General features: G+C 39.4%; 1 protein-coding gene across 4 annotated transcripts in view; it reads right to left on the bottom strand.

Moving 5' to 3' along the window:
• LOC125096937 (BEN domain-containing protein 5) overlaps nucleotides 1–25539 on the bottom strand; it is a 1594254-nt gene that overhangs the window by 296935 nt on the left and 1271780 nt on the right. For all 4 annotated transcript variants that reach the window (XM_047724116.1, XM_047724117.1, XM_047724115.1 and 1 more), the window contains one exon: nucleotides 18345–18384. In XM_047724116.1, the coding sequence (XP_047580072.1) occupies nucleotides 18345–18384 (40 nt within the window). The remainder of the gene's footprint in view (nucleotides 1–18344; nucleotides 18385–25539) is intronic.

Genomic DNA, 25539 nt, shown 5'->3' with positions numbered 1-25539 from the left:
TCTCTCTTTCCCTCTCCTTCCACTCCTTTCCCCAGTCACGTGCTCTCTCTCTCCCTCTAAAATAAATAAATACATAACTTTTTTTTTTAAACTGACCTTTATCATTTTTTTTTAAACATTTTTTTTTTAAAGATTTTATTTATTTGTCAGAGAGAGAGGAGAGCGAGCAAGCACAGGCAGACAGAATGGCAGGCAGAGGCAGAGGGAGAAGCAGGCTCCCCGCCAAGCAAGGAGCCCGATGTGGGACTCCATCCCAGGACGCTGGGATCATGACCTGAGCCGAAGGCAGCTGCTTAACCAACTGAGCCACCCAGGCGTCCCTGACCTTTATCATTTTTGATGAACCTAAACCACTTGTACAAACTTGGGGGCTGATGTTTCCTGAGTTCCCCTATACCAGTGCTTCCCTATTTCTGATTTATCACAAACTGACATTTTGGAAACAGTCCACTGATTGTGAACACGGATGCTGCAGCAATGTTAAATTGCTATTAAAGTTTCTAAATGCTTCCTCTCCATTTCTATATTTTTCTCATTGTGGACACAAAGTTTATAACCTGCTACCCATCTGTGGATAATGCTTTGAGTGGAACTGTTCTGGCTACACCTCATTTGTTTGCCCAGGTTTACCTGCCATTCCTCACCTTCACTGACCCCACTATTCTGGACTGACAATTACACTGGACCCTCTTTTGTGGCTCAATCACTGCATAATTCTTGGAAACATTTTTTTATATTTACCTTTTGGCACCACAGCCCCCTCCTATAGCTAGAACACTCTCCCAGTGGCCCTTGGTCTACAGTTCAGTGGACTAACCAGCTAAAACATGAAATAAAATCTTGGCTTACTTTGTTACAAGTATTTCAGGGACCATACTTTGAGAACAAATGAAGGATTTTACAGAGAACCCTACTGTTGGATTTCTAAGCTCAGCAGGCAGTGATGACCTACTCGGTTTCAGCACCCAGACACTTCAGCTGCCCTCCCTTCCACTGAGGCCACTGAGCCTCCTTGCCACCTGCCAGATCCCAGGATCATTCTGGATTCATGGTCAGGTAAGGGCAGGGACAGTGGCCAAAATACATGTTGGATTAATAAATTAGCTTTTTACCCACGGCAAGTGGGGTTTCATGTCTGCTTTTGTTTAGATCTTTCTGCCTAGCTTCCCATATATATACCTTTGTTTCAGGCCCCATGACTGTTTCTTATCCTAATACTCCTCTCATTCAGTCTTCTCTTAATACCTCTGCAAACTCTGATGAACCAGCGCCTGTGTTAGGAAGCCAGTGAGAAGTCAGAAATCCATTGGATGTTGAGTCTGAAAACCTGGGTTCAAACTCTGACTTTTAAAACTACAACCTTTTGTGTATTTAGGCAAATTCTATCATCTCTATGAAAAAAATGCCTAGTTCTTAGGGTTGTTTTGTTGTTCAAACAAAGTATTGGATGCAAAATCACTTTGACACTGTAGCATGCTATATTAAGGCCAGTTATGGTGGTGGTCATTATGGTTGCTACTGTTATACCCTCCAGGGAAGAGAAGATGGTTAGGGGCTGTCCCTCCTCAGAAACTTTAGGGAAGAAGGAAAGATGTATCCAGAGGTTTGGAGTAGAAAAGCAGAGAGAGAATCAGGGCAGAGGACTTGGTGAGAGCAATAGGAACGTGTTTGAGACAGCCACTGTTGGTTAACTCTAGGGAACAAGATGCAGACACAGTCCAGAGCATGGGAAAGAGTTGTCACCAGACCCAGGTCTCTAAGATAGTACAGTAAAGAGATATGAAATGCTTCCCAATACACCACCTGAGGTTGGATCTGAGTTCACCTCACAAACTAATTTAATGACAATTGATATAGAAAAAAATAAGTTTTGCTTCCCCTAAAAACAGCTAAAACCACCAATTCTCCTTTCATTGTTCTGATTAAAAACTCTTCTCCAACAAACCAGTCTTCTTTATAATTTTTACCGGGAAAAATGAACAAACAAACAAACAAACAAAAAACGAAAAAGCCCAAAAAACCTCTGAAGAACTTTCAGTTATCCATCCAAGATTGGAACTCAGCTGGGCTAACCCCCCTTATTTTTTCAGTTTCTAGAGAAAAGTTTATCAGGTTTATAAGACAATGAGTCAGCCATCATCTGAAGGGGAGGGAACAGCACTGCAAGTGCTAAATACGGATCCTACTGGCATTTCAGAGTATGACCTACTAGGCTAGAGCTAGGTTAGTGAGCAAAAAATAACAGTTATCTGTGGTCACCAGCCTCAAAGTAGGACTTCCCATAATAACACAAACTTTTCCATGGTTCTTATATATGCTAGATACATTATCTAATCTAATATCCACAACAACCCTATAGGGTCATTATTATTAGTCCCATTTTAGGAATTTGAGATCTGAAGCTCTGAGAGACTATATTTTGTACAAAATCATATAAAGAGTAAATGGTAGAGATAAGATTTGAATCCTGGTCTATCCTCGAAATTTCTGCTGCCTGCTACTTAGAATTAATTTTTCTTTCCTTCTTTCCTTCCCTCCTTCCTTCCTTCTTTCTTCTTCTTCTCTCTCCCTTTTTTTAGTCATAGAGACTCATTATTTTTCTCTCAATAGTACTGAGTAGGCATTAGTAATGGCAGGTCAGTAAATCTTGCTAAGACCAAACTCCCACATTCCTTAAGCCTATCCTCATCACTCTCATTGCTGATGATTTAGACCAGAGCATGAAAGATGTGTACCACCCTCTATGACCTGCCATTGTGTCCTTACTCTCTGGGAATTTTAAGTACATGTACTTGGATCACACCTTGCCTCAAAACAGTAGCAGCCCAATACCCATTTACCAGAGTGCAAAGGGGTGTTATAAACTGGGAACTGGATATTGGGGCATAAAATCTTCTTTTCTTAAATGAGAGATCTTGCTTGTCTCAATCCATTGAGCCAAAAATATTTCTCACTTTCACGACCAATGCAAAGGTTCTTATAGTTTAGGCCTATATTAGGATAGAAAGACACAGATGGACAAATGAGGCTATTTATTTATGGAAGAAATAGTAGCTAGAGAAGTCTCAATATGTTTTTCAGAAACCTTTGCCAATCTCAAAAAGCCAGGCTAATACTCATATATCTCGGGATTAAGGGAAGAATCTTTGAAGGAATCATAAAAGAAAATGGGTCTGAAAGGAGTAAAAGATATAATGCTGATAATCATCATCATTATCATCATTACCATTAGCATTTTTGTAGCCAGCCTCCAAGATGGCCCCTGAATGATTTTCACTTCTGGGCATTCATGTCCTTGTATAGTTGCCTCTCACAGCAAATAGGCTAACTTGTGTAACTAATAGGGTATTATAGAATGATAGGGTATGACTTCCTAGCCTATATCACAAGAGATATTGCAGCTTCTACCTTGTTTTCTCTTAGATTCTTCAATCTGAAGGAAGTCAGCTGCCATGTTGTGAGGAGTCCTATAAAGCAGCCCTATAAAGAAGTCTGTGCGGCAAGGAACTGAGGCCTTGCTTCAAAAGGCAGCATCAACTTGCCATTCTTGAAAGATGATCCTCCAGTCTTCAGATAACCACAGCTTTGGCTGACATCTTAACTGAAACTTCATGAGAGACCCTCAGCAAAAACAACCCAGCTAAGCTGCTAGGCGATTCCTGACCCACACAAATTGTGAGAAAATAAATATTTATTGTCATTTGAAAATGCAGGTTTGGGCAATTTGTCACAAAGCAATTCAATCAGAATAAAAACTGTGTATTTAAAATCTACTATGGGCCATACACTTTGCTACTCTAGTTACTTTTTATATATCTATATACACCTGTTACTTTTTATATATATCATACCTAATCTTCCACAAAATTCTAATAAGTATTATTATCATCCTACTCTTTTATAGAAGTAAGGCACAAAAAAGCTAATAGAGTTTCCTAAGGTCAGCTTTAACTGGAAGAGGTGGAAGAGGGAGGATATGAACACATAATGTATGTATGTAATATAAAATCCCTTGCTCTTTCACCTATACCTGCTGTTCTGCAGAGATACAATAAATAAATAGGAAAATAAATGAATAAAAAGTACACAGAGCATACACCTGCTTTTATTAATTTCTGTCAGATTAAGATACTTCTTACTATGAACAACTATATGCAAATTAATTGGATAATCTATAAGAAACTGATAAATTCCTAGAAACATACAGTTTACCAGGAATGAGTTGGAAAGAAATAAAAAATCTGAACAGACCAGTAATGACTAAGGAGATTGAATCAAAAACCTCCCAATGAAGAGAAGCCACGACCTGATTGTTTCACTGGTGAATTCTAGAAACACTTAAAGAAGAATAAATGCCAATTCATCTCAAACTCTTGCAAAAAATTGAAGAGAAGGGAATATTACCAAATTAATTTTACGAGGCCAACATTAACCTGATACCAAAGCCAGAGAAGGAGACTACATGAAAAGAGAACTACAGGCCATTATCCCTAATGAATATAAATGTAAAAATTCTCAACAGAATACTAGCAAATGGAATTCAACAGCACATTAAAAGGAGCATACACCATGATCAAGTGGGATTTATCCCAGGAATGCAAGGATGGTTCAACATACTCAGAACAAAAATATAATATACCTCATTAATAGAAAGAAGGATAAAACCACATGATCCTTTCAATAGAGATGGAAAAATAAAAACTTAACAAAATCCAACATCCTCACATAACAAAAACTCTAAAAAAATTGGGTATAAAAAAGAATATACCTCGGGGACCTGGGTGGCTCAGTTGTTTAAGTATTCCCCGCAGGTCACGATCTCAGGGTTGTGAGACAGAGCTCCACAGTCTCACAGGCTGTGCACTCAGTGGGGAGTCTGATTCTCTCATTCTCCCTCTACATCTGCCCCCCTCCCATGTGCTCTCTCTCTCTCAAATAAATAAATAAATCTTTTAAAAAATATATACCTCAACATAACAAAGCCATATGTGACAAACCCACAGGTAACATCATATTCAACAGTGAAAAGTTGATAGCTTTTTCTCTAATATCAGGAAAAAGACAAGGGTGTCCACTCTCACCACAAATATTCAATATAGTGTTGGAAGTCCTATTCAGAGCATTTAACAGCAGAAAACATGTAAAAGGCATCTGAGTTGGAAGGGAAGAAATAAAACTGTTTCTGTTTGCGGATAATATGATCTTATATAGAGAAAATCCTAAAGGCTCCACCATAATGCTGTTAGAACTAAAAATAAATTCATACACAAACAATGAATCATGAAACACTACATCAAAAACTAATGGTGTACCGTGTGGTGACTAACATAACATAATAAAAAATTAAAAAAAAACAAATTCAGTAAAGTCACAGAATAGAAAATGAACACACACAAATCAGTTGCATTTCTATATACCAACAACAAACTATCTTAAAGAGAAATAAAGAAAACAATCCTATTTACAATAACATCAAAACTAATAAAACACATAGGAATAAATTTACCTAAAGTAAAGGATCTGTACACTGTAACCTTTAAAACAATGATGAAAGAAGTTGTAAAAGAGGGGTGCCTGGGTGGCTTGATCTGTTAAGTGTCTGCCTTGGGCTCAGACTATGATCCCAGTGTCCGTGAGTCCCGCATCAGACTCCCTGCTCAGCAGAGCGCCTGCTTCTCCCTCTGCTCCTCCCCCCCCCCGATTCATTCTCTCTCCTCTCTCTCTCATAAATAAATAAAATCTTAAAAAAAAGAAATTGTAAAAGACACAAATAAATGGAAAGATCCTGTGTTCATGTATTGAGAGAATTAATATTATTAAAATGTCCCTATTATTCACCTAGTAATGAGTCCTGTCCCAGTGCAGAGATTCTACCCATAGAGCCTCAGCTGGGCCTAGCTCTTCCCATAGAAGGTCTGCTGCAGAACAGATCAATGCTTGCTCTGTGCTCAGACCTCATAATTCACATATTTAATTTAACATAGCCATAGAGATAGTCATTGCAAAAATTCATTTGATTTTGGGCCATAAGTTAATACCAGGGCCCAATTTATCTCCCAATTTCATGGATGATGCTTATAACTCAACTCTCAGCCAATAAGCACAATGGATTTCCCTGGACATAGGTACTTGTTCAAAGTCAGCTCATAATGACATAATCACAAAATGAGAAGCAATGGAGATTCTGCTGGGACTTCTGGGTGAGAGTCTCTTGATTTTTCCAATTAGACTAGAATTGGGGAGAATGTAAATTTTGCAGCTTCTACAGCCATCTTGAGACCACATGTGGCCTGGGAAAGGAGCTGACACCAAGTGAGTGGAGTTAAGAGAAGGACAAAAACAGAGTGGGTCCTATGAGCCCTGTATCAAGCTGCACAGAAAGGCTGACTGATTTCTGGATTATCTATTCACATGAACCAGTTAATTGACTATTTTCATTTCAGCTACTTAGGTTGTGATTAAAGACTCCTACCTATATAGTTCCTGTGCCTTAATTTTGCCGTGCGTGCCCCGAATTACAGTTTGTCTAGGCCTAGGGCCTACATTCAGTCTAATGGCCAAGATCTTACCAACTCCTTCCTGATCTGACCTCTGTCATACTGATTAGCTATGGTGCCTCTCCACCTCCAATTCCCCACCTGAGAGCTCAGCCCACCCATGTGGATATTCCAAAATGGGATCCTTGTTTCCTTACCATCAACCATCTCACCTAGTCCTGAGGTATGCTGTCTGTAATAGACTTCCCAGGACAAAGATCCTAGGAACATACCACTCAGAGAGACAATCTCAGGGACCATGAGAATAAACAAAACATGTTTCTCCTTGACTTTATATGTTTCTTTATACATTTCTAAAATTATTTTACTTAATTTAATAAATCTTCTGAGTGGCACCCAATGCTGTTTTTTCCTTGTTGACATGAGATATGGACATTGGAGAATGGAGTTGGGAATGTAAATTGATACAAACTTTCTGGAAAATGAGCTGGTAACAAGGCACAATAATTTCTTAAACGTATTAGTGCTCTCTTGACCATAAATTCTACTTCTAGAATGTCCAGATATAAAACTTACATAAAAGAAGTAAAAAGGTTTTTCACAAATAGTTTTATGGTACAGTTATTTGTAAGAGAAAACATCTGGAAATAACACGAATGCACAACAATAGGATGTGGATTTTTATAAACCAGACTATATATAAAAGACAGACGATACTAGAGCTTTTGAAAATAAGTATGCCTTTAAATGCTCATAAAATGCTCATGGATGTAGTAATTCAATCCCTAGTAATATATCTTAAGACAATAACCTAAAATGTAGAGAAAAATAAATACACAAAGGTTTATAAATTATTCATAACATCAAGAAACTAGAGTTTAAGTTAAATATACAACATTACTGGCATGGAGAAATATTTTTTTTGTAATATTAAGTGCAAAATCAGGATAAAATTTTATATTCTACATGATCTCAACTATGTAAAACAAAATTATACATGCATAGAAAAAAAGGCAAAGAAGTAAATGTGTTAAAATATTAAACAGTGATTGCCTCTGGGAGATAACTGATATTTTCATCTTTATAACTTCTCTGTTTTTCAAAATTTGCACCATGGGCATGTGCAATTTTTTAATAGAGAAAGTTATTATAAAAAGATGGTATGTATGTAAACTACATAGCAACATGAAGATTGTTTATGAAATAATGTTAAGTGAAAAAAGATGTATATAAAAACTTACTGTGATTGCAATTATGTAAATATGTTTCTGCATATAGACAAGAACTGAAAGGGAAAATGTATAAATAGAATTAGGTTTTGTATTGTGCTAAGGATGTAGGACTAGGAGTAATTTATTTTTCTTCTTTAAAAAATCCTTTAAAGTTGTTTTAATGACATGTATGCATTTTTTTGAACCATCAGCTCTATGCATATCCACTGTGTTACTAGCCTTCTGGCAGTGAGGCCAGGAGTCATCTGGCTCGTCTTCATTCCTGGTCCTGGCCACTCTGGACTGGTTCCACAGGCCTCCTGTTGGCTCTAGAAATGGCCAGAGGCACATAACAATGGCTAGTTTGGCCTCTCTTGTTCTTTTATTTTCCAGAGGGTTTGAGTTTACATCATGCAGGACTTTAATTGGAGACTAAGTTCAAAGTTGTCATGTAATGGTCAGCGTCCCCAGTCTATTGCCGTTCAGCATAGGTATTGCTTTAACAAGGTTAAGAGGGGATAAACAAACAAACAAACAAACAGAAGCCCCAAAACCCAAACCAACTTTAGGATATTTCAAATCAGAAACAAATCTAGCAGTGTTTGTTTTTTTTTTTTTAAGGAATTTTAGGAATTTTTTTTTAGGAATTTTAGGAAATCAATTGTCTCTTCAGGACACAGCCTAGTGACTGTGACATCACTGACAATCCAGACTTTCCTTATCCCCAGCAAAGTGGGCTAACCTGAATACTGTCTGGGAAAGAAGACTCCATGGGCCCATACCACAAGTGAAGTAATATTTATATGTAGGAGTAGCAGAAAAGGCAAAGGATTTAGAGTCAGACAGACATGGATTTGAACCTGACTCCACCACTTGTTAACAGTTCAGGTGGGCAATTCACATAATTATGCAGCACCTTTATTTTTCATCTGTGAAAGAGAAACAGTGATACCTGTCTTATGGGATAGTGGAGAAAATTATGCGAAAAATATATGTAAGGCACTTAACACAGCTTTGGCACCGAGTAGTGAGGCTATTTAGATACTTCCTAAATGCTGTCCTTTTAGTCTATACATCAAAGAGCTATGACAATTTGACAAGAGCACCAAGATAATTCAGCAGGGGAAAAACAGTCTTTTCAACAAATGGTACCTGTAAAACTGAACACATTCAAAAGAGGTAAGCTGGACATCTACCTCACATCATATAATAAATTAACTTTTACAAGAGCACGACTTTGTGACCTTGGGTTAGGTAATGTTTTCTAAGATATACCAAAATCTAAGTAACAAAAAGAAAAATAAAAAGGTAAATTGAACTTCAACACATCACAAAAACTTTTTTTTTTTTTTTCGTATTCAAAAGAACATCAGGGGCCACCTGGGTGGCTCACTTGGTTACACATCTGCCTTCAGCTCAGGTCATGATCCTGGGTCCTGGGATCAAGCCCTGCATCAAGCTCCCTGCTCAGAAATAGGGAAGCCTGTTTCTCCTTTTCCCAATCCCCCTGCTTATGTTCCCTCTCTCACTGTCTCTCTCTGTCAAATAAATAAAATCTTAAGAAAAAAAAAAAGAACATCAGGTAGGTGAAAAGACAACCCATGGAACAGGAAAAATATTTGCAAATCAAACATCTGAAAAAAGACCTTGTATTCAGAATATATATTTTAAAACTCTTAAAATTCAATAATAAAAAGACAAATATAACTTCATTAAAATGAGTCAGGAAAAATAATTTAACTAAACATTTCTCCAAAGAAGATATGTAAATGGCCAAAAAGCACATGAAAATATGCTCAACATCATTAGTCATTAGGGACATGGAAATAAAAACTACAATGAGATACCACTTCACCCCCACTAGGATGATTATAATCAAGAGACAGATAATAACAAGTGTCAGAGAGGATGTGGAAAAATTGGATGTGTCCTACATTGCTGATAAGAATGGAAAATGGTACAGCTATTTTGGAAAACAATTTGGCAGTTCCTCAAAATGTATATCCTAACATTTACCATATGACCCAACAATTCTATTCCTAAGGTTTATATCCAAGAGAACTAAAAACATATGTCTACACAAAGACTTATACACAAATGCCCATAGCAGCCTTATTCATAATAGACAAAAAATGGAAACAAATGAAATACCTACCAATAGATGAATAGATAAACAAATCATATATCCATACAATGAAATATTATTCAGCAATAAAAAAGAATGAAGTACTGGGGCACCTGGGTGGCTCAGTTGGTTAAGCAACTACCTTCAGCTCAGGTCATGATCCTGGAGTCCCAGGATCGAGTCCCGCATCGGGCTCCCTGCTCCACGGGGAGTCTGCTTCTCCCTCTGACCTTCTCCCCTCTCATGCTCTCTCTCACTTGTCTCTCAAATAAATAAGTAAAAATCTTAAAAAAAAAAAAAAGAATGAAGTACTGACACATGCTACAATATGAACAAATCTGAAAATATGCTAAGTGGAAAAATCCCGTCAAGAAAGGCCATGTATTGTACAATTCCATTTATATAAAAGTGTCCAGAATAGGCAAATTCAGAAAGACAGAAAGTTGATTAGTGATTTTCAGAGCATGGGGAAGGCAGAAATAGGGAGTGACTATTAACAGAGTTTCTTTGTGGGGTGGTGATAATCTTGAATTAGTCATGATGGTTACACAACTCTGTGAACACACTGAAAACCACTAAATGATGCATTTAAAAAGGTGGATTTGATGGCATGTGAATTATATCTCAATAAAAACATTATTTTTTTTAAAAGGTATGACCAGCACTTTTAACTTGATGATGGGAATGTGAAAATCTTTCTGGAAGTATGATTAAGGAATCACTGCCAATTATTCTAGTTTCCCTCACTGCAGTCCCTTTCCCTATAGGAAGATTCTACATTTCCACCCTGTTGAACTTATTAGTGGTCATATGACTTGCTTTGACTAAGGAAATGGGGGCAGAAGTGACCCTTCCCAAATTTTTTTTACATGGCTCACCATCTCTCCCTTCTCCCTCTGGCATGGTGACCCAAATGGCAGGTGCTGCACCTCACATAATCTCCTGGCACTTCTTTGTGCGCTTGTTGAATAATTTCCAATTGCCAACACCTGCAACTCTATCCTGAACGCTTTCTTTGGCCACTGGAATCTGCTATGTCCATACTCTGAGCAGATTGGAAGTGTGAGAGAATTAACACACACATTCTCACTCTCACTGTGTCTTTTGGAGGAACACCTCGGAGGCTTATTTTCCACACAGACCTCCAGGGTTCCCCACTTTGATTATGTCCCAGTTGCCTTTAGTGGTAGCTTGCTTGATAATGAACTTTTCTTGGCTTTCCTCTTTTCCTGTATTGCATCCTGGCTTTCCTTCCAAGGTCTCTGGGATTATCTCCCAAATAAATGTCTTGCACTGAAATCTTTGTCTCAAGGTCTTCTTCTTAGGGAACCCAAACTAAAACACCCAGCTATGTTCCAAACAGAGAATGCTTGGTTTGGGTGCTAGAGTAAAGAGGATGTAAAGCAGAGCTGACTCCAATCCATGAGGGACATGTACCAAAAGTGAGAAATAAGACTTTGTTTTTGAAGTTTCTGCCATTTTGATGTCATTGTTACTTCAGTGTAATGTCATGACTAGTAAACTAAGTACAGCTTTCCTCAGTAATTCTCATTCTAGGTGCCACACATTCTAGATATTTCTCCTAAGGAAATAATTAGAGATGCATACAAAGGTCTTTGTATAAGAATGTTAACTGAAGTGTTATTTATAATTAAATAATTGGGTACAATTTTATATATGACAGTAGAGTTACAGCAGAATGTTTTCAACTATATGAAATTCCCTCTTAGAGAATATTTAATAACATTGAGAAATGTTCACACTACATTCAAATGAAACAGTTTACATGGTATCATCTGAGTTTTGTTTTTTAAATTTATGTATATACTTGTATATACATGTGCAAAAATAACAATCTCTCTTCTCAGTCTGATAGTTAGGGGTTTTATTTGGATAGGAGAAAAATGTTTCTTCATACTGTCTCCCTTTTACTGAAGAGTTATAGAATAAACTTTCTAAAAAGTAAAGAAGAAACTATAGATGGATTTTGGGTCAAATGGCTAAATAAGTTCATGTTTCAATAAGTCTGTTCATTCCCATCCAATAGTAATAGTGGATAACATATGAACAAAGAAATGAAAATACATATTTGGACTCTGCTCTGAGAGGGATATCGCCACAAAGTTGAAATGTACAGAAATGTGAAAGGTAAGTTTTCCCAAGGCTACTTGCTTGATGAGATCTGAACACAGAAGCAGGAAATAGCAGCTGAAGTTTGCTTCCTATGAGATAACAGAGACTAAATGTACTCTGGAACAAGAGAATCAGAAACAAGATCTTCTGCTTAGAGTCCTAGGGTGGGGCTCTCATGTCTTGAAAGGAGCCTGGGCAGAAAAAGTGGCTGCTGCACAACTTTCTGGCAGATAGCTCCTATGCATTGTAGGCCTAGAGAGGTGAGGAATATAGACACAGAAAACAGAAGCAATGCCAAGCTATTCTGCTAACATTTTGTAACTGGGTTCAATGTATCCCCATTATTTACCAGGTCCAATACTGAAGATGTGGGTTGGGTTAGAACAAAAACTATCACACAGGGAGATGTGAGCACAGCAGGGATTTTTTTTGGGGGGGGCGGGGAGGTATTGGGAATGAAAAAAGAGAAAACCAGAAAACTTCCTCTTCAAAGTGATCTTACAAATTAAAATTTCAAAATGCATGAAGAAATTAAATGCTAAAAATGATACTAAACAAAATTAAAAATTATAACTTGAATTCTCTCCAGATGAAACTTATTTTATAGAACAGTCAGAGGTTTTAAAATAAGCATATTGAGGATGTTCAGAGAAACAAATGAAGGCATTAAAACAGAATAAGAAATTATGAAACAGAATAGGCAGAAATAAAACAAGAACAGGTGGATATGAACAAAATTAGAAATCTTGGAAATTAAAAATATATAGTCATTGAAATATTGAAAAAGACAGGGAAAAAAGTCTAGACTAGACATGGTTGAAAAGTGAATGTATAAATGCAAGTTACTTGTAGGGACCTTAGAATCAGTACATTAAGACAAAATTACAAAAAATTATGAGAAATCAGTTAACAGCCATGGGAGGCCTCAGAGAATCCAACAGTCATGTAATATAAGTTCTTGAAGAAGAGAGTCCAAAGAATAAGGGAAAGCAATATTTGAAGAGAAAATTTGCCAACAATTTCCCAGAATTAAAGAAAGACAGATTCTCAGGTAGAAATATATTCAGAGTACCAAGCAGGGTAAATAGAAACAAATTCACACCTACATAAGTCAGAGTGAAAAAAACAAAAACAAAAACAAAAACCAGAACATTAAGATTAAAAAAACAATCTCAAAACCTATCAAAAAAATATGTTATCAAAAACAAATAATGGGGGGCGCCTGGTTGGCTCAGTGGGTTAAAGCCTCTACTTTCCGTTCAGGTCATGATCCCAGGATCCAGGTCATGATTCCAGGGTTCTGGGATGGAGCCCAGCACCGGGGTCTCTGCTCAGCGGGGAACCTGCTTCCCCCTCTCTCTCTGCCTGCCTCTCCGCCTACTTGTGATCTCTGTCTGTCAAATAAATAAATAAATAAATAAATAAATAAATAAATCTTTAAAAAACAAATAATGGAAGACTTCTCATCAGCAACTATGTATGTCAGAAAACAATTTTTAAAAATCTTCGAAGTACAAAGGAAAGTCTTCCTTAAACTAAAATTTATACCTAGCCAAACTATTAATCCAGAGAAAGTCGGAATAAGGACATACATAGATTAAGAGGATTGCCATGGACTCTCACTATAATAGTTATTAAAGGATTCACTTTAAGGTAACACAGGAAATCTTGGGATATAATAAGCAGGAGAACACAAAACATCATAAGCTGTGTAGGAAAAGTAATTAGCTCAGTGCTACTACTAATTCATTGTTTTTCACTTTTAAGTTTAACTTAGAAGTCTAAATAATAATAACTAGGTGGTGACAGGGCAGTGTTCAATAGGTGGTTAAAACGTGTTTACATATAGATAACCCATTTTCTCAGCACCATACAACAACTAGTCTATCTCTCTCTCTCTCTTTTTTTAGGAGTTTATTTATTTATTTGAGTAATCTCTACCCACAACGTGGGGCTTGAACTCATGACCCCAACATCAAGAGTCACATGCTCTACTGACTGAACCAGTCAGGTGCCTCAACTAGTCCATCTTTTACTCTACTTTGTATGAAGGCTAATTGTGTCAAAGGCTGTAGATTCTGTAAGAAAATACATCATGAAATGTATATCCAAAAGGTAACCCATTTAGGTTAGAAATAAAAACAAAAGCATCCAAATCTATACATGAGTGGGGGGGAAGGCAGGTAATATATAAAACTTAATACTAAAAAGAGGCAGGACAAGAGAAAAAAAAAAGAAAGTGAATGATAGAAAGCACAAATACGGTGGTAGGTATTTATTCAAGTATACCAGTAATTATAATAAATATATATAGAATAAATTCACCTGTTACAATACATGGATTTTTAGATTTTATTTAAAAAATAAACAGGTGATACTGTTTCCAAAAGATTACCACAAAAGGGAAATGTAGAAGGATATCTCCCTATAATTATAAAGATAATATTAAAATTAAGATTTATTGGTTGCCTCTGTGGCTCAGTCATTAAGCGTCTGCCTTTGGCTCAGGTCATGATCCCAGGGTCCTGGGATCCAGCTCCACATGGGGTTCCCTTCTCGGAGGGAAGACAGATTCTCCCTCTCCCACTCCCCCTGCATGTGTTCCCTCTCTTGCTGTGTCTCTTTCTGTCAAATAAAAAAAATAAAATCTTTTTAAAAAATTAAGATTTATTATAAATAAGACAGTATGGAGTTAATGCAGAATAAGTGTGGTAGACCAATGGAATAATACAGAAAGTTCAGAAACAGATTCTGTGTATAGAAAAATTGTTATACGACAGACACGTAATTGCCGATAAGTGGGAAAAAGGAGGTACTAGTTGTTGTAGTGTGCAGAGACAAGGGGTTATCCATACGTAAATAAAAAAATTAAATCCCTAAGTCATTTTATACACAAAGATCAGTACTAAATGAGATAAAGACCCAAGTATGACACATAATTTGACAATTCTTATAAATAAGTACAGAAGAATATGATATCCAGGTAGGGAAAGATTTCTTTAAAAAGTCACAAAAGCAAAGCTCATAAAGCAAGAGATTGATTAATTTAACCCCATTAAAGTTTTAAAAGTCTTCCATGTAGAAGTACATTATTAACTAAAAAAAAAAAAACCACCCACACAAGCCGCAGTCTGGAAGAAGATATTTGCAATGCATATAACTGACAAAGTATTGATATTCAGAATAATAAAGAACTGTAAGTCCATAAAAAGAAATGATAACCCCATTGAAAATGGAAAAAGGATATGAAAAGTCAATTCACCAAAGAAGAAACCAAAGTGGTCAATAAACATATGAAAAGATACTCAACCCCATCAGCAATCAGGGAAATTAGTATAAAAACAATGGGATATCATTTCACATTTATCATGATGACAGGTAAAACTTTGTAAGTCTGACAATTCCAAGTATTGAGGATTCAAGGCAGTGGAAACCCTTATACTTTGCTGCTGGAAGTATATATTTGTTCAACTACCTTAGAAAACAATTGGCAGGGGTGCCTGGGTGGCTCAGTGGGTTAAGCCTCTGCCTTTGGCTCAGGTCATGATCCCAGGGTCCTGGGATGGAGCCCCACATCGGGCTCTCTGCTCAGCGGGGAGTCTGCTTCCTCCTCTCTCTCTGCCTGCCTCTCTGCCTACTTGTGATCTCTCTCTCTCTCTGTCAAATAAATAAATAAAATATTTAAAAGGAAGAAAAAAAGAAAATTGGCATTACATAGTAAATTTGAAGATGCACATAATCAATAATTTCCCTAACTATATGCGCTTATACACAAGCAGACAGGCACAAAATCCTCCTAGTAGCATCGTTTGCAATTATAAAATCTGTAAAAAAAACTGGCAGTAGCCTAAATTATGATGAATAAGGTGGAGAAATAGCGATATAATCATATGTGAAATACTATATAGCAGTTAAAATGAATAAACCAGAGGTACAATAATCTACCTGAATTAATCTCTACAATATAATAATGGCTAGGGGGAAAGTCATGGAATGTCATTTACAGTGTGACATTATTTAAAGGAATTTGTAAAAGAATACCAGTTACACCTATTTTTTTTTTTTTTTTTGGTACATACAGATATGGAAAAAAACATTGAATTTATTATAGTGGTTACTTATAGGGTGAAAGGAGAAAGTTGCAATCACGTAGGAGTGTAGAAAAGTCTCAATTAGATTTACAAATTTTTTAAATAGAAGACTCTCCAGCATAGATGGTACAAATGGTAATACGCGGCCCACGGTAATATATGGCACAAGTGGATATTTGTCTGGAAACTGGAGTAAGGCTACCACTCTGGGAGCTCCAACTGTCCAGGTCCTACCTGTATCCCCGAGAGGTAAATGGATTAATATCTCATAAGTGTGTATCTCATGATATCACACAAAGGTAGCCTACTTGCAGTACAACAGTGCGCCACTCACAACACACCTTTTGGGAAGCTTTGACCCAGGAGGTATTTTTTTCCCGTCCAAAAGTAGGCAAAATTATAAACCATTCCAAACTTTGGCAGTGCTTAGCATTTTGCAGTTCCACAGCTCTTCAAAAGGAGTACACTTAGAATCACAATTACTCTGCTTGAATTTATGCAGCAGCAATTAGGAACAGAAAGAGCTAGTACAAAAGAACTGCAGTAAACGGGGTCTGAAGACATATCGAAAACCCCCTCCAGTTCATACATCAGCATCATACCAGGGTATGACCATGTGACCATTAGACTGAAATGTGGAAGCGGGCAATTTGGGTCAGCATGTGTGGAGTAGAATAGTACACAATTACAAAGGACAGAAATCAAATGAGACGGGACAAAGATAATCCTTCACCAACACCTTAGTGGGGAGGGATTGGTAGGTCACAGGAGTGGAACACTCTAATTATGTTAGCCCATGATTTGGAATTTCTACATATGTTTATCATATATATATATATATTAAACATAGCTCATCTATAGAACAGATGAAACATTTTTCAAACTACTTCATCTCTGTTCTTCTAAAGTCCCAAGTTCAAAAAGCTCCACAAGGTAGAAATATAGTAGGGTCACCTGAACTGGGTAGATCCAAATCACATTTGTAGTCACTATCTTACACCTCAGTGACTGAGATCAGATAAACTAGTGTTTGTGCTAACATAGTGCCTGCACAAGTCAATTCTTCAATCTCTTTGTAAGTGAGCCACCTGGCACCCAGATACAGCATGGTGAACTTGGTAAAAGACAGAGATAACAGGGTACAGCCATACTGGTTGCCAGCATATCGAAATGGCCTCCATATTTATCAGTAATTAGCCACTCCTAGAGCCCCCAACCCTGCCATGCGACCACTCTGCCACACTTCTCCCTCCCCCAGGATCCCATCTCCCCACAGTCCAGTAGCCAAAGTGTTAATGCTTCGCTCAGCAGGGGGTCACCAGGGCTGTTAAATATTTTGAACAGATGAAGATGACCCACCACACCCATTCTTGAATGGTCACTAACCCTGCTGGCATCATCATCCTCTTGGATCCCAAAAGAGAACAACCTCTTGTTGGTCAGTTTGGCCTCAAGTTCCCAAACCAAAATAAAATACCTCTTAGGCAGGATTAAACTACTCAACCACTCTTTAGGCAGATGCCCTGCTTAGGGGGAAGAAATCCCCTTTTTAATCTCATGGCCACAGCTTTGTTGGGGAACTTGACTTTCCCCTAAAGGGAGAGACAAGAGTTATTCTAATCCTGAGCATGGAAGGGGCGCCTGGGTGGCTCAGTGGGTTAAAGCCTCTGCCTTCAGCTCAGGTCATGATCCCAGGGTCCTGGAATCGAGCCCCTCATCGGGCTTTCTGCTCCGGGGAGAGCCTGCTTCCTCCTCTCTCTCTGCCTGCCTCTCTGCCTACTTGTGATCTCTCTCTGTCAAATAAATAAATAAAATGTTAAAAAAAAAAAATCCTGAGCACGGAAGACCAAATCTGGTCACTTTCTCAAACAAGTCCCTCCTTATGAGCCATCCTTCTTCCATTCCATGTCCCCTGCCAGGCAGTTTCTCTGTTCCCATGATTTCAAAACTTATTTCTCATAAGACCAGGACAATTCCTTGACACTCGAGTCTATCGAATGATCTGGGGAGAGCTTGGCCCTGGAATATGCAGCAACATCAGAGACTCTGCCATCTGCAGAGTCAAGCGGAGGCAGCACAAAGCTGGGAGGAGGGAGGAGGGGAAAAACAAAACAAAACAAAACTGCCCAAGGGGCAGAGGATAGAGGGAGAAGCATTGCTCATGGCACCGAGAATTCTGCTGTTCATCCAGGGAGTCAAAGGAGGAGGAATTGCATTTGGTTAGGCCACCAGGCATCATTCTGGGAAATAAGGGAAAAGCCAAAGCAGAATGGCTGCACCTACTCACCGGGGCTGGTTATTGTCAGGAGGTCAAGCTGCCGCTGTTGCTGCAAAAGAAAACATACTGTGAGATCACGGAATTGAGCCAGAGCCAAACTGTGCTTAGCAGCTCAGGGTGGACATGCAAAAGGGATGCTCAGACACACAGAGCAGGGTATAAGGTGGAGAATGTGGTGCTCACTCACAACTCTGCACAGAGGCATTGAACCCTAGAGACAAAGGGAATGGATGGCCTTTCTGTTTATCCTTGGATGGTCAGAAGAGAGAGGCCTTAGAGGTCTTCCAGGCAAACCTATACTATACTTAGGGAAAGGCCATTGGCTCATTCTTCTGCACCAGATAATCTTCGTTCACACTGGCCATACTGGTTCAGTGTCTTGTATCCTGGCAATCCTCTGCTTTAGGTCCTTATGTCACTGTTACTCTCCATATATTCCCTTCCAATCAAGATATTCCTGGGCTGGTTTATTTTTTTAATTTGCTCAGCAACACTATGACAATTTTAATTACTGATGATCAAACCATTTTTTGGTCTAATTGAATCCTCATCTCTTTGTACCATATAACAATCATAGCAAATATCTGTCTGGTACATTGGGCCATATGGATTAGGCTGCTCGGATTTGGAGGCAACTGCCCTTGGCTAACCCAAGGGCTGAGGAGATCAGTATCTCAGTAGGCTTGCCCCACATCAGAGCATACCTACAGGGAGCCTCTGTCCTGACTTGGACATCATGGGAACCTGAGGATGGAGAAGTGTATATAGAGGCTGGGGGTGAGGCAGTGAGCAACTCTCCTACAGACTTAAGTTAGGATTTCTTAAGCCCCAGATGAGTTCTCTCTCTTTTCTACACTTGAATTTCTATAAATGGCTCTGGAAATCTGTATTTTTTTTTTTTTTCTCAAAAGACGTTCAACAAACTCCACTTTGAGAACCACTGCTCTAAGCTACATATTGTAGGAGCTTCTGATTATCTGATATTTCTTCTAATGGATCCTTTGCCATATTTCACCTTATCTGTATTTCCTGCACTATCTTGCCTCTCTCTCAGAATGGAGAACAGCTTCCTGAAATTTTGCTTAAGCAGAAATGGGAAGGCAGTAACATTTTTTGAGCAACAAATATAGACCAGGCACAGTACCAGGTGCTTTGATGTGTTATTTCTTTTCATACTTTTGGCAGTCCTGCAGGGTCGGTATTACTTGAAGTTCAGAGAGGAAAATTATCTGCTCAAGACAACATCTTCATTAAATGGCAGGGCCAGGATTAGAATCCAGTCAGCTCTGATGCTGGCTTAAAAGCCCAAAATACAATACACCTAAATAATTATGATGATGGCTGAAGCTTAATAGGTGCTCAATAAAAAGATACAGTATTGATGCTGTTGTTACTACTATAGTCCATGTGGCCTTTGGTTTATTTGAGCTATTTTTTCCTTTTCCATAAAATAGTGGATACTTGGGGGTGCCTTGGTGGCTCAGTCAGTGAAAGGGCTGACTCTTGATTTCAGCTCAGGTCCTGATCTCAGGGTCCTGGGATGGAGCCACTCGTTGGGCTTCATGCTCAGCGGGAGTCTGCTTAAGATTCTCTCTCTCCCTCCGCCCCTCCCTGCACTTGTGCACACTCTTCCTCTCTTTGGAATGAATAAATCTTAAAGAAAAAAAGAATCGTGAATACTTGGAGCTCAGAAGTCATTGAGTTTGATCTGCTACGAGAACAAGATCCCCTCTGCAATGAGTTTGATCTGCTACGAGAACAAGATCCCCTCTGCAATGAGTTTGATCTGCTACGAGAACAAGATCCCCTCTGCAATGAGTTTGATCTGCTACGAGAACAAGGTCCCCTCTGCAATGAGTTTGATCTGCTACGAGAACAAGATCCCCTCTGCAATGAGTTTGATCTGCTACGAGAACAAGGTCCCCTCTGCAATGAGTTTGATCTGCTACGAGAACAAGGTCCCCTCTGCAATGAGTTTGATCTGCTATGAGAACAAGGTCCCCTCTGCAATGAGTTTGATCTGCTACGAGAACAAGGTCCCCTCTGCAATGAGTTTGATCTGCTACGAGAACAAGATCCCCTCTGCAATGAGTTTGATCTGCTACGAGAACAAGATCCCCTTTACAATGGCCCCACCAGTTGTACGAACTCTTTGTTTCACCCCTTTTCTTGATGGGGAACTCACTACTTCTTGATAGTTTGTTAGCTGTCCTTTATGCAGAATTAAAGGTGGCCTCCTTAAGACATTGTCACTGTTTCTAGCTGCCTCAGCCCATCACAAGTGTTGGGACATCTGCAGATCTGTGTCTTCTCTCCAGGCTAAAGATGCCTAGTTCCTATATCCTTTCTTCAGAAGACCTGGTCTCAAATCTTCTTGCCCTCATTGTCTCCTTCCTCCTCTATTTAACTTTGATCTGTCCCTATCAAAAACTCTTTAAGATATCTCTACCACCTACTTCACTGACTTCTCATGAACCTAAAAGCAGATCTGTATTACCTCATGGACTTCTCAATCAACATCACTGTTTTCCTGCCAGCTTCTAACTCATTCCAGTTGACATTTTCAAGCAAATAATGCAACTCCAAGATGTCACTGACCTACACTGTAAACACACATCCTCGCTCTGAAAAGAAACACACACCCACACACATGGGCTAGAAGGACTGCTGGAGCCAGACCGTCTTCCCTCCCAAACACAGAACCAGGCCAGTAGCACAATTGGCTCAAGCTGCCTTTGCCAAGGCCAACCTGTGTGGCTCAGCACTTCTCTCATGAATGAGGAAAGAATACAATGTGTCCCTCTGTTTTCCCGTAAGCTTGACTTTGTGATGACTGTGGTTGGTGAAAGAAGTTTATTTATCTGAGAAGAGTCCATTTCCTAATTAAGAGCTATCTCTAAATGGTGACTCTGTGTCCAGGCTCCAGTAGAGAAAAAAGAGAAGAAAACCTAACAGGAGGCAGACAGACATGGGCTTTTTTCTTGGCTTCTCTGTGGAGTTTGGATAACTTACTGCATATCTCCGGCCTCAAACTTCCTTCGCACCTGTAAAGGGCCGGCGAGAGAAATACCTTCAGAGAAAGGGAGTCAAACACAACCAGGTACTGTGCTTATGGGCCCCCTCTTCTGGTGTGAAGTGTTCCTGCGAATCCCTGTAGACAGAACACTGGGGGCTCAAAGGACAGTCAGAATGTAGAAGGGGCCAAATTTTCAGCTCTCCTTTGACATTGCAATTTTCAGTGGATGTGTGTCTTCCTCACTAGTTGGAGAGTATCATAAGGGCCTAGAAGATGTATTATTCAGTCCATGGCATATAGTAGCCCTCTGTTAGCATTTGCTAAATTCAATGAAGCATTCCTAGAATCCACATTATCCTTTTACCATCCCTCAATGCCTTTGCTCATGCTATTCTGACTAATTTTTCATGATCTTCTGTCTTCTTGGAGGTCTCCCCTCACTGCTCCAGACATCAATGACATTTTCTCTGCATGTCAACTTCCAAACCTAACCTCCATCTGTCCTTTGAACAGAACAGTCCACACTTTGTTCTTCTAATGCATCTTGTAAAGCCAACCTTTTGTATCACGTTGTTTCAACTGTCTGTTTCTTCTGTTTCCCTCAAGAGGTCCTTACTTGAGGATAAGGCTGTCATTTCATCCCTCTATCTCCAGTTCCAGCACAAAGGTCTGGAAAGAATGTTTGATGTCATCTGGTTCAAATGATTCAACTAATCTGTCACTCCCTCTGCTACTCTTAGATAGGCATTCATCAGCATTGAAAGCAACCATGCCACTTCCTCTATAGGACTTTCCCTCTGCCACGTCTTTAGGTTTTCTCACCTTTACGATTTTGTTCCTATCATCTCTACAGCCAGCACTGGCTATCCACCTCCTGTGGGAGCCCTTCCTTCTCTTAGCCCACACATAGGATCACTGTCTCTACTGGACTCCAGCAGCTCCTACTGTTTGTACCGCTCCTGTGGTGATGAATTAAATCTAACCTAGTGACAAGCCCATTTAACCGATGGTTCACAGACATATGTGTGCACCACCTAGTGGTCTCAGCAGATAAGTGTAGGCTATTGTTTAACCTGTGGCTCTTAAGATAGGACTGCAAAATCTGCCTGTTGTATGTGTAAATAAGAATGAAAAAAGAAAAAGAAAAATCCTTGCAGGATACCTTCAAGAATCACCATGCAACGAGTTTTACCTAAGAAACTGGAATGTCCAAATAATTCTCTCAAAGTTCTTCAAAAATAAAAGGAATAGAATGAAAGATAAATTTTTCATTATGAAATAGTCTGCCTAGTATCATCACTTGGGATTGTCAATGAAAACTGTATGGCATTTTTAAAATTAAGGTGCATGATGTGTGTATGTAATGTATAATCTGTTATACATGGAGGCGGCCATGCTGGACATAAAGAATTACCAAATTATAATTGGTTACCAACTGAGAGCGATAAGGGTCTTTCATCTGGAGAAGAAATAGGATCTAACCACTTGGATGGTAGAACATGCAATGTTGGCTGGAGGAGATGAGGTTGGCTAACTGAGCAGCAGTTTTGGTACGTTGACAGGGCTTGCTGGTTAAGAGCTGGTTAAGAGCTGACCAGCTGAACCTCTAGTTGACCATAAGCTATTGTCTCAGGAAGGCAAGGCTTTCACATGTGTGGTAGCAGTAGTGTGTGCCTGTGTGTGCCTGTGTGTGTGTGTGTATGATTTGAGGGGTGTGAGGGGAGAATGTTCCTTCTTAGGTGAAGAAATTCCAGGCCTCCACAGACAGAAATGTGTCCTATTGGGTCTGTATGGTATTCTAGGGACTCCTGGAGGAGTGTGACTAAGCCAGATCCAGGTCTCTTAGGAGTTGATCTATAGATTCTCAGCTGTATATGAGCTCTGAATTCAGCTTTCCTTGGTAAAAGTGTTTCCTTACGGACATTCAGAAGAAACCCATTTCTGTGCTTAACCACCATGTGTAAATGCTGAGTCATGACTGGATAAAGACCATGGGAGTTGGGGGTTCCAAGGTCAACAGGAACAATTTCCGAATTTAGTGCCTGCCAGCGATGGCAGAGTATCTGGAGTGCGTGCTCAAGGAGCTGTTGGCCTGCATACTCGCTCCAGGAGTTATCCTTATTCCCCTATGCATCCCATGGAAGCTGTCTTGTTAATGCAATGTCACTGCACCTCTGGTTCCAGATAACTGCCCCAAGGAGGGGAAATACTGAAAGGTGGGTCAATTAGAAAGCTTACCCAGGAATTTTGGAAATTTCATGGGTTAAATTATTCTCAATGAAAACTACTGTTGTCTCAAGTTCAAGAATCCATCTTTAAAAATTTTGTAATTATGAAAACAACACATGCTTATTTTTTATAATTTTCCAAATTTCCAGAAAACTGAGAAAGTAAAAATTAATGAAATCCCACCACTGAAAGAGAAGCCCAGTTAGCATTTTGATGTACTTTCTTGTATTCTTTCTTGTTTGTGTTTAGTTTAATGAGATCTTATTTATATCTAATAAATGAAGTACTTTTTAATCTCATGCAACATTATATTTTTTGTCCCAGGCTGAGTCTTTGTTCTGAAGTATGAGAGTGTAAATCACATGTATTTCTTGTCATAACGGATATGTTTGCTCTTAAAACTGTGATTTTGTTTTCTAGTCCCTTTTTCAGGGAAGGTGGTCTCAATCAGCAAGATAATCAGTACAATATCACTTGGTTATTTTGTTACAAGGAGGTAGTTTGAAAAGCCCAGCAACTGCAGCCTCGTGGTGTAGACAAAGTCCTCTGAATACAGGGGATACTTTCTCCTGGCAATAATCAACCAGGAAGATATTCTTTTTTCATATCTGGAGCCCCTCTCACTGCAGTTACAGAAAGCATTTTGTAGAAAGAGTCCAACTCAAAATGAGACAAAGCGTGAATCCTGATTCTATCATTGCTGAGCAGTGTTATCCTAGGTGTGCTACTTAAGCTAGTCAGCAATTAGGTACCTCATGCATAAAAAGAGTGTAGACAAACTTCCAGGAGCATAACAGGGAAGAGAAACTGAGAAAAAGAGAAAGAATCCCTCTGGACATGGGCATGGGGGCAGGGAGACACCAGGCAGAGTGGGGAGCACAGTGGCTGAAAGCCAGGATTTCGGAGTGCCGCTCTGGTTCTGCATCCCCTCACGCTGAGTCTTGGGGCTTCTCACCATACAGCACCTACTCTTTTACAACAGCCTCTTAACTTGCTTCCCTCCTTCAAATCTTGGGCCTTCCCTTCGTCCATACTTCAGCTGCACTTGGAGTGAACTTTCCAGAATGCACATCTTAAAACTCATTAGGGTTCCTACAGGAAGTAGTGTAACCTTTGAGCTGTTATTGGACAACTTCCACGGTCCAGTTCCTGCCTTCTAGCTCCTGTTCTCTGAGGTTCTGAGACAGAGATAGCATGATAAACCACTTCTAGTTTCCCAAGTTTGTTGTGCTCTCCCACCTAGGCCTTTGCACAATCCCCTCTTCTTGGAACAATAATCCTGTACGCAACCTGCTTTGTCTGGCTAATTCCTCCTTGTTATCCAGCTCTCAACTAGCATGCCACCTGTTCGGTAAAGTCTGTCTAGACCTGCCAAGGCTGACTGGATCTTGTCCTTGTGCCCCTGACCTTCCCCATCAGACACTGCATTTCCCTGGCTTATTTACTCCTCTGTCCTCTCTGCTGGTTGTGTGAGCTCCCTGTTCCCCTGAGGGCAGGGGCAATGCCATCATTACATCTCTCCCCTCAGGCACTAGCCCAGTGTCTGACCAACAGATGATGCTCCATAAAGATCTGTTGCTCACCTGTTACCAGAAAGATAACTAAACGGGGTCCTGCTCAACTGGGCATCAGAAGAGGTCTTTAGTTTTGTTCCCCTCTCTCCTGGTAGACACACACACTGGTCCCATAATTTTTCTCAGAATCCTGTTTCTGCCTTGGGGACCTAGGGATTGGACCACAGAGACTTTGGCTTTCTTCATCTGAATGGGTAATTATGAGGCTATGGTTAAAAATGGACTTTTCATTTTGGTCACGAACTGCATTGCAATTACTTCTCAGAATGAGAAAGGGACGTGGTGTTCTGGGAGCTCAGGGGCTGGTTTGATGTGTGGGGTTCTGCGTGGTAGAAGAGAATAGTCGCTGATTATGTGTTCTGTTTTGCTTTCTGTGTTTCATGCA

The sequence above is a fragment of the Lutra lutra genome, chromosome 4, assembly GCF_902655055.1.
Source record: "Lutra lutra chromosome 4, mLutLut1.2, whole genome shotgun sequence".
Lineage (NCBI taxonomy): Eukaryota > Metazoa > Chordata > Mammalia > Carnivora > Mustelidae > Lutra > Lutra lutra.
Note: the sequence above shows the minus strand (reverse complement) of the source record. Positions and strands in the feature narration are given on the sequence as shown.